The following is a 16635-nucleotide window of genomic DNA, read 5'->3' on the forward strand; positions in this document are numbered from 1 at the left end:
GAAATGCTTTGATATGATTGCACCAACTATCAGACAGACAGAAGCCTGGTGCAAGCAGGTAAACTTTACTTTATTTTCTCCATCGCACTGGATTTTAGGCTACATGAGGATTTTATTCATTCAGTGCAGTTCATACAGATGACCTGTGGAGGGAAGCACTAAGCCTTTGCTGCGTCTAGTCTGCCGCACATATCAGCAGAAGCAGAAGAAGCAGGTGACCCGCTGCTGACCTGGATGTTGATATGATGTTACATTTGATAATTTCCCCGGTCAGGCTACGATGAAGTGTTGCATCTTCAGGCCACTTAATACCCCTCTCAAATGTCAGTACTAAATGCCCAGAAACTTTAAAGCAGGTTTTTAGTGTCTTCTTTAATTTACAGCAGCACAGTCCTTCAGTCATCAGTAGAGAAAAGGAAACATGTCTCAGGAGGGATATCAGACTGCATCAGGGAAAAACACCGCCGACTCCAGGTTAGTTGTCTTATTATATTGATTACATCTGATTAAATGTGTGTTAACCTTTAACAATGACAGGTTGATAGTGTTTAGCGGGGTCTGCTATCTGTTAAAATATAGTAATTAGGTTAATATAAGTGCTGTGAAACGTCTCAAGTTTAATGAATGACAGTTTCGGGGAAATGAAACTGTAAGAAACATTGTAATAACATGCTGTTTTTCTTTAGCATTAAACTAACAGCTAATACGTCTAAATATGACAACATGTTATCGTCACAGAAAATGAATTTTTAAAGGGGGACTGAGACCTTAATGTATCATGTTATCTTGATAGGTGTTACACAGTATTTGGTGAACCCTCAGATCCTGTGACCTGCATACGTATTTAACGCAATCAATATCAATATGATCAATCAATATGTAGAAATACTTTATTTAAAGTAAAATGTTTGCGTTTAAAATCATACTCAAAGTACTAAAGTTAAAGTATTTTCTGCAAATGTCTAATAGGATAAAATGATATAGTTAAATTCAAAAGATTAAAGGTCAATTTAACTTTTCTGGCCATTATTCAACACCATAACTCAGGAACAGAAGCAGAGGATGTGACCATTTTTCACATAGCCTACTGGTGACTCTAATCTTGGGTGCCCACCTTGAATCCGTGGTGATTGTTTAGGTCTTCTGTGCTACCGAGTTGAAGGATGGCTGTGCTTGTTGGCTAGGTCGGTGTCTGCATTAATAAGACGTGTCTTAAGACAACAACAAATACCCTGTTAAGATGTCCATTTCGAACATCTTAAGGTGTTTGCACCATTATGGCGTCCGTGCTATAAATTGATGTTATCATATCTACCCTTTTTTAAGTAGGGGCTGCACTGGGCTGTAGGCTATACCTACATTGTGGTCATGTGGGTACAGCCCAATTTGGGCAGTAGGGGCTGGCTCAATTTGCGGCAGCGGCATCTTCCGCGGCATTTCTTGCGGCACCCAGAGATGCCGCAGAAAGTGCCGCTGGCTGCCGCCGGCAGCGGCATCTTCCGCGGCATTTCTTGCGGCACCCAGAGATGCCGCAGAAAGTGCCGCTGGCTGCCGCCGGCAGCGGCACTTTCCGCGGCATTTCTTGCGGCACCCAGAGATGCCGCAGCTAGATGTCGCTAGTAGGCACTTTCCGTGGCATTTTTTGCGGCATTTTCTGCGGCATTTCTTGCGGCACCCACAGATGCCGCGGCTAGATGTCGCTAGTAGGCACTTTCTGTGGCATTTTTTGCGGCACTTTCCGTGGCATTTTTTGCAGCACCCAGAGATGCCGCGGCTGCTGGGTGCAATTATGTGATACGGCAAGCCGCTGTGTGCCGGGGGATAATGCTTGTGTCACCATGTGCTGGAGCATGGAGGAACACGTAGGGGGACGGGGCAGATGATAATAGCCTAAGTGCGGGATAGGCTATTAGTTTGAATTTCGGGGAAACCTGAGGAAGTATTTAGCAATGATATCCAAATTATAGCCTACTACAATTTGTCCAGATAAACCATCAACCACGAAACATCTCAAAATTATAGCCAAACAGATTAATAGATTTGTTCTGCTGTTTATTTATTATTATTTTTAATAATTCTCTTCATTTCTGCCCTGTTCCTAACTTTAAGCATACGTAATTTTGATGAATTCAACCCTTGAAATTACATTTTTATGGTTTCAATTAATAGCCTTGCAATGTTTTCCATAAAAATTTATTAACAAAAAGAAACAAACACAACAATTGAACAAGGTTGTGTGTGTGTGTGTGTGTGTGTGTGTGTGTGTGTGTGTGTGTGAGAGAGAGAGAGAGAGAGAGAGAGAGAGAGAGAGAGAGAGAGAGAGAGAGAGAGAGAGAGAGAGAGAGAGAGAGAGAGAGAGAGAGAGAGAGAGAGAGAGAGAGAGAGAGAGAGAGAGAGAGAGAGAGAGAGAGAGAGAGAGAGAGAGAGAGAGAGAGAGAGAGCTATATGCACACATCCACTACTTACTGAATTTCAGCCTGCTCCTGGTTTCCCGTCCCACATTATTGGACAAACGGATTAATCCAGGTGTGTCTGACCTCAACTTTTGGTCAGACACACCTGGATTAATCCGTTTGTAGGACGGGAAACCAGGAGCAGGCTGAAATTCAGTAAGTAGTGGATGTGTGCATAAAGCACATTAATCTTCAAATCTAGCCCACACTTTCAAGTCCATTTTATCTATCAATTCTTGATTGAAAGTGTCATATTCGGTCTTTTTTCCAAACACAAATGTGAGGTGTTCTGCTGGAGAACATTCGTCGTAGTCCTCGTTCCACACTTTCAGTTCCTCCAGCAGGTCCTTTTTTTCTTTGTTGTCCATTGAAAGAACCGCTGGCAGTTTCAATTGTCCTTCAAAGGATCTCTTTTTGCACCAGTCTGCAGCTGCCACAACATCGCGGAGAAACACATTTTGCTGCAGTGAAGATGAAAACATGGTCCAGGTATGGATGTCATTCTCAAATAGGGTTAAAATTTTGAATTTTTTAATTGCACACCATTAACCAATAGAGCCTAGTTCATAACTTGTACGTAATAAGGAGGACCTGTAAGGTGTTGCTGAGGTGATGAATATCTCAATTTCCAATAAGTTACCATTGTGATCTTTTTCCGGATAAGCAACAGCAGATAGATGTATGGATTTCATCTACCAATTTTGTATTTGTTTAGATCCACTTTTACAATATACAATAATGGATCTGGCAAAATGTTTAGATATCTGTGACATTTAATATTTTTGATATATGGTGTCTCTAAATGTGCTGTATGGCTTCCCCCAATCAGCACTCACTACTGATCAAGTTAAGTGGGCTATAACATAAACCTGTAATACAAAATTACTTTTTCATTTCACAATAAGATGCAGCAGTACTTTCTGAGAGCCAATATGTAAAGCTCTTTTGTTAGGTGCAGAAATAGTAACTTGTTACCTCTTCCTCTGTGTCTGCTGTTATCATATCTTCAGCACTGGAAAATAAAAAATAAATTATATAGGTTAAGTGTATTGATGCAAAACCACTTTATGCCACAACTAGCGCCATAAATTATTTACTGGCACAAATTTGGCATCTACACCCACACTGCAAATAAGTTGTGTACCTTTGCTCTTCCCAGGTAGTTGAGCACTCCTGAAGCACTTTTTCAGCTCGATATCGGCACATGTTGCTGCTTGTTTGCAACCACCGGATCAAAACCTAAAAACCAAATAACAATAAATAGAGTGAAGTCACGTTTTCATTATGCTGTAGTTGTGGTATTATTTTAATTGTCAAATTACTTGAGTGGAAATAGCAGACGCTTTAAATTATACAACTAAAATCAAGGCACACATTTGACTAAATTGATTATGACTTACCTATGTTTCTCCAGTCGTCAATGTCTCTTTAGGGATTTGAAATACAGGACTGACAGTCGTACGCTGATGTGACAAATGAGTGGGCAGTCGTCAAAATGATTTGACACGCTCTCGGGTTGCCAGGTGTGACAGGTAACTCTCCAAAGTAGGTTATGATATTTAAAAATGCGGTTTTATACACAATTTTCCATAATTAAAAAAAAAATCTCTCATAAAAATTAAGTATAGGCTATTTTAGTAGGCCTTGCCTCTTATTATGTCACATATCTCCAACACTATAACAAAAATACACAAATCCGTTTATCAGTATTATAGACCAATTGCCTAAAAAGCTGATGTTAAAAATGTGACGCAGTCTCATTGTGTCATAAAGTGTCACAAATCTTATTGTAAGTATTGCCTTAGCACACGTCCATTTTAGTTATAGTGGATAAAGAAAGATGAGGACAGGGAAACCCAAACATGGCAACCATTCTATATGTATTCTTTAGGCTACGTTTAACATGTGTGGCATCAAAACATAATTATTTTCTAACGTTGACATGTCTGTAAATTGCCATCTAAAGCCTAAAACCATGCCACAGTCATGAAATCATTGCCGCGTAAAGTGCCTACTACCGACATCTAGCTGCGGCATCTGTGGGTGCCGCAAGAAATGCCGCAGAAAATGCCGCAAAAAATGCCACGGAAAGTGCCTACAAGCGACATCTAGCTGCGGCATCTCTGGGTGCCGCAAGAAATGCCGCAGAAGATGCCGCTGCCGCAAATTGAGCCTGCCCTCTCTCAATTTGGGACAGCCCATTTGTGCTGAGTGGATCAATTTGTGTGAGTAATTTGTGTGGTAGCTGAGTAGAGCAAAAAATACCCTCTAGAAACTTTCTGAACAACTTTGGCCGTTTCTTTCTGAACACAAATGTGGTTGTCTGTGTAATACTATTGTGTCTCATTGCCCCTTATTTATATATTTATTTATATTTTAGACCATATTTAACGTTTTATGGAGATTGGTATGAATGTGTATGTGGTCATGGGTATGGGTGAGATGTGCTTGGCTCGTGCATGTGTGTATTAGTATTATTTATCTTATATCTTATTTTATTTTTTTATGCTGCATTGGACTGCTCAAATGGAGGTTCGGTGATTACGTACAATGACTAAAACTATTCTATTCTAAACAGAAAAACAGTAGTTCCTAATCAACTGTCTGTTCATGAAAGGAGAGAAGTTAGACTTTTCCCAAACATAATAGCCACAATGTAAAATATACATATATATATTACACCATTTCATTAAAAAATAATGTCTTTAAGTTCGCTAAATATATATCTGAAGCCTGGAAAAAGCGTCAGGATGGTTTATATGTTGTTATGTCTTTTCACTTCTGGTGCATGACACATAAAAAATCAATCAAATCATTAAAAAATACTTGGCTGTTCTAAAAATTACTCCATTAATCATAAAGGAAGAGATCTTTATAAGGATCTAACCAGTTTACACAGAAATCAAGGACTTGCAAACAACTCTTTCTTTTTCACCCCAATCTACTCAACCAACTGCAGATTGTGCTCTAATACTACCATCTAGTGGTCTTTTAGGAAAACACACCACATGAAATGAATATGTCAAGTATGATATACAAGCTAGATTTTTTTTCTCAATAAGTAACCAGTAGCCAATCAATTCAATCAATGTTTCTAAACCTCAGTTCATTCAAGGTTGGTTGAATGGAGAATTGATGACATGTAGGGTTTCTCTAAGTGACCCAATTTGAAATGTTTCTGAACAATAACTTTTGGTATCATATCCCCAGCGAAATATTTAAGGAATTATATTATTTATTATATTATTTAAGGGTTTATAATTTTTACTTAAATGTGATTTAAATGATCCCCTTTTCACCAGCATCAGAAACTCATAATTTCACCCCACATAATACACATATATGGAATAATACATAATTTCATAACACATCACTGAACAACAAGGTCTGGATATAGAAAAGTATTGCTTCAGCAGCTTTAAGTGTGAATGTTTGGTCCGCGTGAGTAGTGTGAGCAGAGAGACCTTTACTTCCAGCGATAATTCCCTTAATCATTAAAGTAAAAACTAATTGTTGGCTCAGTCCAATTACACATCCTGCAGCAAAACCACAGCTACCATCGGCTTTAGTGTGCGCTCAGCGAGAATGTGCAGAATGGTGCTGGCAATCAAAACCTCTCTTTTATCTGTGGTCATTTAAGCGATACTCACATTTCATTTGCACTTCAATAAAATGAAACGTTGGTCATAATATCCTATGTATTAAAAACATCTAAAAGATTCAGAAGCAGTACTTGCTGCTGTATATTGTACATGTAAACTTGTTCTCACCAAATCCTGCAGTGTTTTTTACTGCTTAAATCCTGTTTTTTCAACATTAGAACATTATGAATTGTGGAAAATTCTCACAAGTAAATTCAAAATATGTCCACAAACATCAGTTTCACAGTGACACGTCCCTGAGGCACCACAAAGCGCCTGTGACGTCTGTCTCCAAACGTTGGACATTCAGACCAGACTCGACTTTAGTAAATCAAAAATAGACGATGTGCATGAGCCTCGATCCTGAATGTGTTAACACTAGGCGCAGCTCTGCAGTGTAATCCTGCAGTAAATATCACCTTTATGAATCGTAAGGTTTCATTTTTGTTGAAGCTGTCAGAGAGGATTGAACTCTTTTTATTTTACTGGCTGTAGTTTTTTTTGGTGAGATTGTAATGGACTTGATAATGTTATGACATTTCCAAATCCAGTTACATTTCTCAGTATGGAAATGTCTTGATTTATGAAGTTGCATTTAATTCTACACAGGTTTCTCTTTTTATGGCAGCTGACTACTAGCAAAACATTTTCAAGTGTGACACTGCTATCACCTGTCACAGCTGATCAGTTGCCATGGTTTCTGCGCTATCAGTGTGTTACATGTTTAGTGGGAATAGTTTAGTTCCATCATTTAGCTTTAATGGAGATGCATTGGGCTTATTGAACTCATCAGTATGTTTTAATTTACTATGAAAGATATTGCTGTAATAAAGAGTAACACTACTAATAGCCTAAAGATATTCCATCAAAAGCTGAAATTAATAATTTTGGTGTATGAATGGCATGTAAATATTAAAACTGTTGACAAAATGGACTGCTTAATTAAATTTTCCTTGCTGTAATTTGGTTCTGCTATTTGTATTCATTATTTCTGCTCCGTTAACTATGGTTTGGAGCTCAGATGTATATTATAGTCATTTCATCGCAGCAGTGCAGTTTTTTGCTCCCACTGAAGTGTTTGTTTAATTCATACAGCTTGAATACAGATGAAGCGCAGAGGGCCAGCCCCGGGAAGACGCCCATACAAATCCTGCATGAGTATGGCACTAAAACTGGAAACCTGCCCGTGTATGTGATGGAGAAGGCTGAAGGAGAGGCTCATCAACCCAGCTTCGTCTTCAGCGTGAGAGTCGGAGATGTTAGCTGCACAGGTAAGTTACAGTCCCAAACCTGCTGGATGAAGCCTTTTATTTCAAGTTAAAATCACACACTGCTCATTCAGAGAGACTCCAGCCCACATCTCATTATTTGTCACGTGTGTTGTTGTTGTTTGGAATGAAAATGTAATTTTTGCTGTGGTGACTTGAGATTTAGATGCATCTCATCTGGTTGTAGATTCATTTCTGTAATAACTTACATAACATGTGGCGTGTGTGGCTTATTGTATTCTGTTTCAGGTCAAGGTCCCAGTAAAAAGGCAGCTAAACATCTGGCTGCAGAGGCTGCCCTGAATATTCTGCAGATAGATGCTGGAACAGTGTGAGTAGATCTGAAACAATCTGGACATAATATTAATCATCAATCATATGATATTCAGTGAGGGTAATTTTTTAAAGAAACAAATGCCACAAATTCACTGATTCCAGCTTCTCAAATCAGAATTTTTGTGGTGTTTCTTATTCTTCTATGACAGTAAACTGAATATATCTAGATTTTATACATGTGCTTGGACAAATGAAGGAATTTGAATGTGTCAACTTGGTTTTTGGGAAATTATGGTGCAATTTTCTAACATAGACCATGCAATTTATCAAATTATCAACATAATCTTCCTGTTAAATGATAATGAAAATAATGGTCAGCTGGAGCCTTGCTTTGAGTTTGTTTGATGTTAGTCTTTGTAGATATCCAGTGTTGCCATACTCACGTCAGCTGGCTTCACAGACAGCCTGTAGTGAATGCTGATGTATTGGGGCTGTACTGACTGCTTTGATGTTATTCCAACAGGAATGTGCCTGTGAAGTCTGAGAGTAACGGTGTTGTAGCAGAAACAAACAGCCATCCCAACTCAGTGGGGATACTGCAGGTGTGTCAGTCATAGCTGTGCTGTGTCTTTGTACTTGAGTACGTCTATGTATATGGGATTCCATACTGTATAAGCAAGTGTCTTTGTATAGTGTACCATATTTTATAAAATACCAAAAAACACTCATAACAAGAGCAAGCTTAATATTTACTTCCAGAGATATAAAAATGCACAAAAAACTATTATAAAATAATATTATAATGCTGTTTTTTTTTCCTTTTAATCTTGTTTTGTCCTCCATGTTAGGAACTAGCGTTGCAGAGAGGTTGGCGTCTTCCTGAATACACAGTTTTAATGGAGGCTGGTCCACCACATAAGAGAGAATTCACTGTTACTTGTAGGATGGAGTCCCTGTCAGAGAAGGGTATGAATGCTTTCAAGACATTGCATGAAACTGCAAGTATGTTGTTGTTCAACCCGTTATTAATCTATGACTTATGTTTCAGCAGCTGTAGGAAATTCAAAAAAGTCAGCGAAAAAGGCAGCTGCAGAGAAAATGGTGGCAAAACTTCAAAGTCTGTCCGGCTGCTCTGAAATCACATGGGTACGTCAAATATTACTCACATGCCACTGGAGGCGGTTGCTACATTTCTCACTTAAAAATCGAATGTTTGTGTCAAATTTATTGAGGTACGTTACATTTTTCAGGCTCCCACACCGAGCGTCCGATTTGAGAACTTGAGGAACTCATCAGCAGAGAAGATTTCCTTATTGAGAAGAAACCCACTGAGCATTCCCAACACAGATTACATTCAGATGATGCTAGAGCTGTCCAAGGAGCAAGGTTTTGAGGTCACATACTTTGACATTGGTAAGATTGCAGTGTCTCTTGGTTGCTAAGGATACATGGTGCTTTTAGATAAAAATCTACATTTTGTTTTTGTGAGGCTGAAGGTACATTAAATATGTTTTTTCAGGCTCAGGTTGACATTATCGGACCAAATAATAATTGTGCAGCAGTGGAGGGCAATATATGGAGTTATTTTTCCTCAACTCTACATGTCACAATGCGGGGACTAACATTGGGCTTGGTGAATCCATAAGAGTCTCAGCTTTCCAGTCATACCCAAATTATGTAATTCCAAGATTGCCACGAGACCCCAGTACGCAGAAATATTCAAATACATCATATTAAGGATGGATGAAAAAATGGCATGATTCTTGCCCAAAACTGCATGGGATTAACATAAAGTGAACATGTGTATATAGAGGAAACTCTGGGTACCCACAGAACCCATTTTCATTCAGATATCTTGAAGTGAGAAGTCAGGGGACTCCTTTGAAAATGGCCACACCAGTTTTTCCCTCAAATTTTGAAGTGTTATTTAACCCCTTTCCTGACATGCTTCGACCCAAGGAATGCCTCAGGTCATTTTCAGTTTCATGTATGAGTATGCCCATGTTATGTGTGTTTTTTTTTAAGTGTGTATCTGTGCTTTGCAGGTGAGCTGACGGTGAACGGCCAGTACCAGTGTTTGGCAGAGCTGTCTACCACCCCCGTCACTGTGTGCCACGGCACAGGTATCTCCTGCGGCAACGCGCACAACGACGCAGCACACAGTGCCCTTCAGTATATTAAGATCATGGCATCCATCAAGTAAAACCAGCACAGTCAAACACTGCTTCACCCGCATTGTAACGTAAACCAGCTCAAGTCGAGTCAGGAGGAGGCTGTAGATCGTTCTTCCCACTAGTCTTCCTGCCCGTGAACAATATGAGGTTAAGGTATATTTTTATAGTAATGTATATTAAAGCAGATCATGTTCCACAATGGATGAAGGTTCATTACAACAGTGTTTATGAAGAGACATACTCAAAGAATTAAAACAAAATAAAATGTTGTCATCAGGCTGTTAGGACACCATCATGTTTACATAAGATGTCCAGTGTATTTAAGCAAATGTTGATGTGTAAATGAAGAACAGTGAGTAATATGAAGCACTCCTTTTTACGTGCATAGTCTGAGCTGTCAGTGCTTTATTTGTCCATAAGGTTTCTGTGTTGCTTGAATGGAACTACTTATTTTTTTTAGAATGCAGATGCTTTCAGGTTTCTGTGTGCTCTGACTTAATTTAATTTTTTATTCCAGTTTAATCTTCCCAGTGACATAATGAGCTGTATGATGAAGAGCTTTTAATTTACCTCAGAGAACTGAAAGCCACCTGAAAACATTTTTAAAACTTGGGATTTATTTTGTTTTCTTTTATCTATGTGTAAGCAATCTACAATCTTTATCAGGTCGACTCTCAAAGTATCAATGATGTTACTTTGCTGCCGACACACATATTCCCATTCTGCTGGTCTGTTGCCATTCTTTGCAGTGTGCCTCATAGTATGTACAAGTAGTATTTAATATTTACTGACTGATATCCTCTGCTTTATGAACTGAACCCTGGTGGAGAATAACAGCAGCAACAACAATGTGTGTATGTGTGTGTGTGTGTGTGTGAGTCTAGAAAATAAACCCAAACACTAAATGTTAATGAGTGTCGGTTTCTGTTAATGGTGGTACAGCAGCTGATCCTGAGCCGCCTGAATCGACTGCAGTACCTGTAGGAGCTGTTGCTGCGTAATGAATCGTCTCTCGAGGGAGCTGACCACTCGACAGCCATCAATTTATGAGTCAGCACGTCCTGCTGTATTAGTACAAAGGCAATTACATCAGGAACCTTGCACTGGTTCATTCACTCTTGATTTGTGTGGTTTAATAAGTAAGACACAAGAAAGCACGTCAATCGCACAGTAGGATGATACAATGCCTTTTAAGTCATCTATATAAGAAGAGCTGGTTCTGTGATTTGGGAAGAGTATTTACTATTAGAGCTGAAACAATTCCTCAACTGGCAACCTTTCCTAAGTTGCCAAACAAAAGAATGCTCAAAAAGTTGCTTGATGTCCTGCTTTTCTGTTTTATATCATTGCAAATTTAATATTCTTTGGATTTAAACTGTTGGTTGAACAAAACAAGACATTAGATGTTGACATCTTGGACTCTGATTGATGTTTTTCATTATTTTCACTTAATTATTACAACCACCACAACAACCAAGATAAACTGATAATGAAAATAATTAACTGCAACCCTATTTACAATAAAATGTCAAGTCTAGTGAACATCATTAATTCTCTTTTATATACAATCACACACTCATCATCAGCTACGTTTTACAGTTTTATTAGAACAAGCACTATGTAGCAGCAGTGTACAGTGTTCATGGAAAGATATGTACTTTGTTAAAATTGCACTTTAGAAGGTACCCATTAGGAAATCGATTGGAAAGGAACTGAGCTGACATAGTGCTTAGTAATACATGTCAGTTTAAAATAACAACAAAAACAAAACGTGAGTCCAATTGAGAAAACAAAACCTTTTTTTGTAAGGCATCTGCAACATTCATTGGCAGGCTATGTTGTCTAGACATGCAGGTAGAAGAATGGATGAACTTGACGTTGGGGTCATGATAATCTACAGTATAACCTACATGGTGATGAAACAAAGCATGATTTTTTTTTTTTTTTTTTTTTTTCATGTACGATATCACACACGAGCAACGCAGTGCCCCTCTCCTCCACACACAACTGCTGCTTTGTTTAAAATCACATCATCCACTGACGGGAGCAGAAAACAGATTTTTGCCCTTAGTGACCCATCTTCTTAAATGTGCTGTATTTACAGTGATCACCAAAAACACATCGGTTACATGTCGGGAGCAGCGGAGCAGTGCAGAACATCTTGTAACACTGCAAGCTTTTTACAGTCAGATTAAACCATATTTTCCCTTATCCAAGTGTCAAAGACATCTCCCTCCAAAACATTTCTCTGTGTCTGTCTACTTTATGGTCTGCAGGCAGATGGAGACTGGAGAATGTGCAGAATTTGACTTGAATTAATGGCATACCTTCTTCTTGGCATGTGGATCAGTAGTGTGTTTGTGAGGCATTAATAAATGCATTAAGGCACAGCAAGTGAGACTGACACTGATAAGTTGTAGCATTGAATTTGTGAACGGGGGAAGAAATTATAAGTACATTTATTTAAAAAAAACCCAACAACAACCAAGGGATATGGATGCAAAGCAGTACTACCTTTTTTTTTTTTTTGGTTTGTAATCTACAGTACCATGTGAACAGTGCACACAAGATGGATTTGCTTCACATAGTTCTACATATTTATTTATATTCACTCTTTTTTTTTTCCCTTCAGTGTCCTCACCCCGCAGTCCTGATCGAGGGGTATTAAAAGGAAAGTGCCCTCGTACGCATGGATAATGTGTGACTACTTTCGAGTGTTGGGGTTGATTTCAATCAAAGGCCCCTGTGTTTATATTTTCTTACTCTGTAACACAAAAAAGGGGGACACCGGTTAAAACATTAAAGCTAATCTGCTTTGCAATAAATATACAAACTTCAAATAAGTTACTGGCGCTTTGCAGAAGCCTGCGTCATAGCAGTAAACTCTCTGAGGAATCAGACCCGTTTAAAAATATCATGTTTGGCTTCAACGTCTTAAAAACATTCAGAATAAAAAGAGGCAGATTCTGTTCCTGAAGCTGCATTTTCACAGAGCGATCTGCAGGTGGCTCTGGTGTCTCATGATCGACTGAATATATGAACTGTTCACATTATTAACTGATTAATTAATCACAAGATGATTGATTAATTAACAATGGAAGTCATTTATCAAGAAAAAATACCAAAACTTGCTGGTAATAGCTTCATAAAAGATGAGATTTATTACTTTTCTTTGTTTTATATCATTATACTTTTTTGTGTGTGTGTGGTGCTAATCAGTGGAAGGATGTACACTTGATGACGTTACTTTGGGATTTGGTGAATTGTGATGGTAATTTGGGATTCATTTAGACAGAAAACTGATCAATTAATTAATCCAATAATGATTGTTGTTGCTTTTTAGCTGTGTGGCTGGATGTAGATGAGTATTTGGCCTCCTACTGAAGATATGTGACTGTAGTTTAAATAGCCCTAAATCACAAAATACTCTCAGGGGTTTACAATCTTTACACCCTCTATTCTTAGACTTTAAGTTGTGTCAGATGATTTTCCGAGAGTCTGTCTTTGACTGAGACCAAGGCAGTTCTCTGTATTACGTTCGTGCAGGAGCACAGACTGAATGTTTACCCACTATATATGGGAGGGGAGTGTATGTATTTATGTAACCATGTGATTCAGAGGAGCTGGTTTCATGTTACCGTGCCTAAAATAAGACTGTGGGGGCAGGGGCGGGCTGGTGATAGTAAGAGGACTTGACCTGGTGTCATGGGGTGAAGTATTTACACTGAGACACAGAATCCCACTGTGACTAAGAACTGAACTTTACGGATGTGTTTGACAGATGTGTGTTGACAGCTTTAAAAAAAAAAAAAAAAAAAGTATAGGGAGGTGTGTAGGTTTGGAAGATGGGGGTCCTCCTACCAATTTGACTTTAAGAGCTCCTCCTTAAAAATTCCTTATAAGGATGCCAAAATTCATTGACAGCAGTCAAGGTGACTTAAACGAGTTGCTTCCAGAGAGAGAGTACTCCTACCACAAAGATTCAACAGTATTAAAAGGCAAAAATAAATAAAATCTGCCAATTCACATAATACTTTTTCACTAAATTCTGAGTCCCAAGATATTTTATAAAAATACCTCTTTTTTTTCTACAACATTGATGATATAGTAAATACGGCCTAATGCCAGTGAAAGCTGCTCTCTAAACATGCACGGTATCGTAGGTAATCAAAATGTCTACTTCATAGATTAGTCTAACCCGACGGCCGTCAGAAATCAAATGGCTCCAACTAAAAAAAGCTCTAAATCACGTGACTTGTATGGGTGTCTTTTTAAGGCAAGGACATACTCGGAAGTCAAAGGAGCTGAGGAAAGATCTACGTATGAGTGGTGCGATTGTTGCCCTGACAACCCAACTTCAACAAGCACAATGAAGGTGATCCTAGGAGTTGTTTCCATGGACGGATGACCATGTGGCAACAGGGGGTTGCTGGGCATCGGGCAGTCCCTCAGCTCTGCAGTCGTTCATATCCATGCACACGGATGTTTTATCGTTAACATGTTTCTCTTTAACACCTTGTTGTGCATAGGTAACCGCCTTCATGTCTGCGATGACTACATGATGTACAGAGCAATCCATGTGCTACCACAGGTTCACTGTTGGTTCCATGTTGATGAAGCCGGGGTTTTTGCGGAGCTCCCAGTACATGTTGTTGGAGACCCATCTCTCCCTGTGATTGGCATCGACCACTTTCCTGGAAGAAAAGACGGAGAAGGAGACGGTTGTAACTGATAATCCTGCAAGCCACGGGAAAAATGTCCTTGACATTCACATAGAAATGAAGACATGAACTGGCTGATGTTATCTCGGCTGTGGCAAGATATATTAACAAAGTGACAGAAAACATGCAAATGCCATACCCACACATTAATATTTTTTTTAATCGTTTTTGGGGTCAAATACTTCAGTCAATGAATACACTTTTTCACATTTTAAAGAGAATTTAGTAATAAAACGGTATATTTACATTTCCAAATTCACCGCAATATCTATGTACATTTTGCTTCCTAATTTATTGTGAGCACTTTGCAAAGTCTTTTGCTTTTGATCTGTTTCCCTATGAATCATTAATTTCCATTCTTAAGGTTAATAATATAAAAATACATTTCACCTCTTTAGACTGCTGGTGGGAGAGGCAGAAGTATTGAGATACAAATGGATGATCAAGAGTGTACATCTTGGCTCCTGGTGTCTGTGCTTACTTGAAAAAGCGTGGCTCCTGTTTGATGTTGTTCTCCTCGTTACACTTCCTCCTGGTCCTCTGCAGGTCCTCGATACGCTGCTTATCTGAGGACGCCATCTCCAAGTTCCCTTCTTCCAGATGCCTGTGTGAACCAAACGACCCCTCTCAGTAAACACATATAATATGTCAAGTTGTCATAAAGCATAACTTTTATTATGCAGAACATCTCAATCTCTACTCAGATAAAAACTAAACTAACAGAAGATTAACTGATGTTACAATCCTGTTTACCACTGTTTTCTCACTCGATGGTGGTCGAGTGTTTGTTGGTGGGGATGTGATGCTTTACCTTTGATCGGGCCTAAATCGGGCATCTGTGCGTGGCAGGACATCTTTCAGTTCCGGGCAAAGTTCATTCAGTTCAATGGCGAATCTGGTGAAGCCGTAGTACAGTTCATAGTCTGTGGGCATGGAACCTGATGAAGAAAGAATATTGAGCAAAAATATTAACGTTTAAAAGTCAACATTGTTGTTGATCATTTACTAAAATGTACCAGGGAGCAATATCTATCTTCCCTGATGTAGTTCTGTATTTTTCATCTATTTCATACATGTGCCATTCACTTCCCATCATTCCACTCTGTTTTTTTAAACTTACACCAGTTAAAAGTCTTATGTGAAAGGTTGGATGAGGAACCTATGCCTACCTGGCCTCCAAATACATTTGGCAGAAGGTGGGACGCCACAGTAAAGGCCCTCATGCCATTTTCCAAAAAGCCTGTGGATCACTTTCCCCTCCTGATCCATCACAAATCCTTGGACCTCGTTCACATTAGAACTCCAGTAGTTTCCCTAAAAGACAAACGCTGCAAAATCAGCTTTGACTATATTAGAAATGTGTGTTTATAGTAAATCAGTCCTGACCAACAGGTATCACTGATATCACTGAGTCCTGCTGATAACTGACAGTGTGTTTTACCTTGACAAATGTAAGTTTGCAGAGGCAGGCGCTGCTCTTTGTGTTTCTAATAGTGATCTCCCCGTAGTGTTCAATCCACCGTCGTCCACTCAGGATGTTGTGCACGCAGGTGGTGACTTTGTTCCATTCATACTGATCTCCAAACCTGGAAGGACATAATAATAACATAAACCCAGATGACAACTGTCCTGGAAATCTTCTTGAATGTACAAATACGTAACATACATACATAATAATATGTGACACCTTGTTCTGTCCGAGGTAGATAGGAAAATACAGATTGATTAACAGAAAAAAAAAAATCTTGATCTTGTTTTTTTATTTTGAAAGAGCACCAGATTTTCAACATATTGTGTGATAAAAATAATTGTGCCCCTCTCTAAACGTCCCCATCACAAGCATTAATTGCAGGCTAGAACTCCTTATAGATTCGTCTGGCCCACATCAGCATCCATTAGACATTTGTATTCAGGATGAGGGAGCAGAGAAGATCTCAGTCCTTTCTAAAGGACATTATGAAAGACAGAAAACTACTTTAGAGAGAGGAGACATGTCAAGGTTTCACAATTTCTGCTTGGTCAAACGTTTAATGGGACAGTATAGATAGAAACACGACTAACATACCACTTGAGTATTTATTTTTTGAAATTTTAAATGTGGA

At 38.8% G+C, this 16635-nt stretch overlaps 2 protein-coding genes across 2 annotated transcripts in view; one reads left to right on the plus strand and one right to left on the minus strand.

Annotated features, from left to right (window-relative positions):
• The first annotated feature begins 299 nt into the window (after positions 1–299).
• On the plus strand, positions 300–10352 carry prkra (protein kinase, interferon-inducible double stranded RNA dependent activator). Its single transcript, XM_053328666.1, has 8 exons — positions 300–474; positions 7190–7365; positions 7612–7693; positions 8162–8240; positions 8487–8604; positions 8690–8784; positions 8889–9051; positions 9684–10352. The coding sequence occupies exons 1-8, from the start codon at positions 422–424 to the stop codon at positions 9839–9841; spliced, it is 924 nt and encodes a 307-aa protein (XP_053184641.1). The 5' UTR covers positions 300–421; the 3' UTR covers positions 9842–10352.
• A 3291-nt stretch (positions 10353–13643) lies between these two features.
• The window catches only part of osbpl6 (oxysterol binding protein-like 6), a 35321-nt gene continuing 32329 nt past the window's right edge, over positions 13644–16635 (minus strand). The window contains exons 19-23 of the mRNA XM_053328227.1: positions 15975–16119; positions 15703–15847; positions 15345–15471; positions 15015–15137; positions 13644–14506 (exon numbers count right to left, since the gene is read on the minus strand). Coding sequence (XP_053184202.1) covers positions 14395–14506; positions 15015–15137; positions 15345–15471; positions 15703–15847; positions 15975–16119 — 652 coding nt within the window. The 3' untranslated portion in view covers positions 13644–14394. The remainder of the gene's footprint in view (positions 14507–15014; positions 15138–15344; positions 15472–15702; positions 15848–15974; positions 16120–16635) is intronic.

The sequence above is a fragment of the Scomber japonicus genome, chromosome 11, assembly GCF_027409825.1.
Source record: "Scomber japonicus isolate fScoJap1 chromosome 11, fScoJap1.pri, whole genome shotgun sequence".
Classification (NCBI taxonomy): domain Eukaryota; kingdom Metazoa; phylum Chordata; class Actinopteri; order Scombriformes; family Scombridae; genus Scomber; species Scomber japonicus.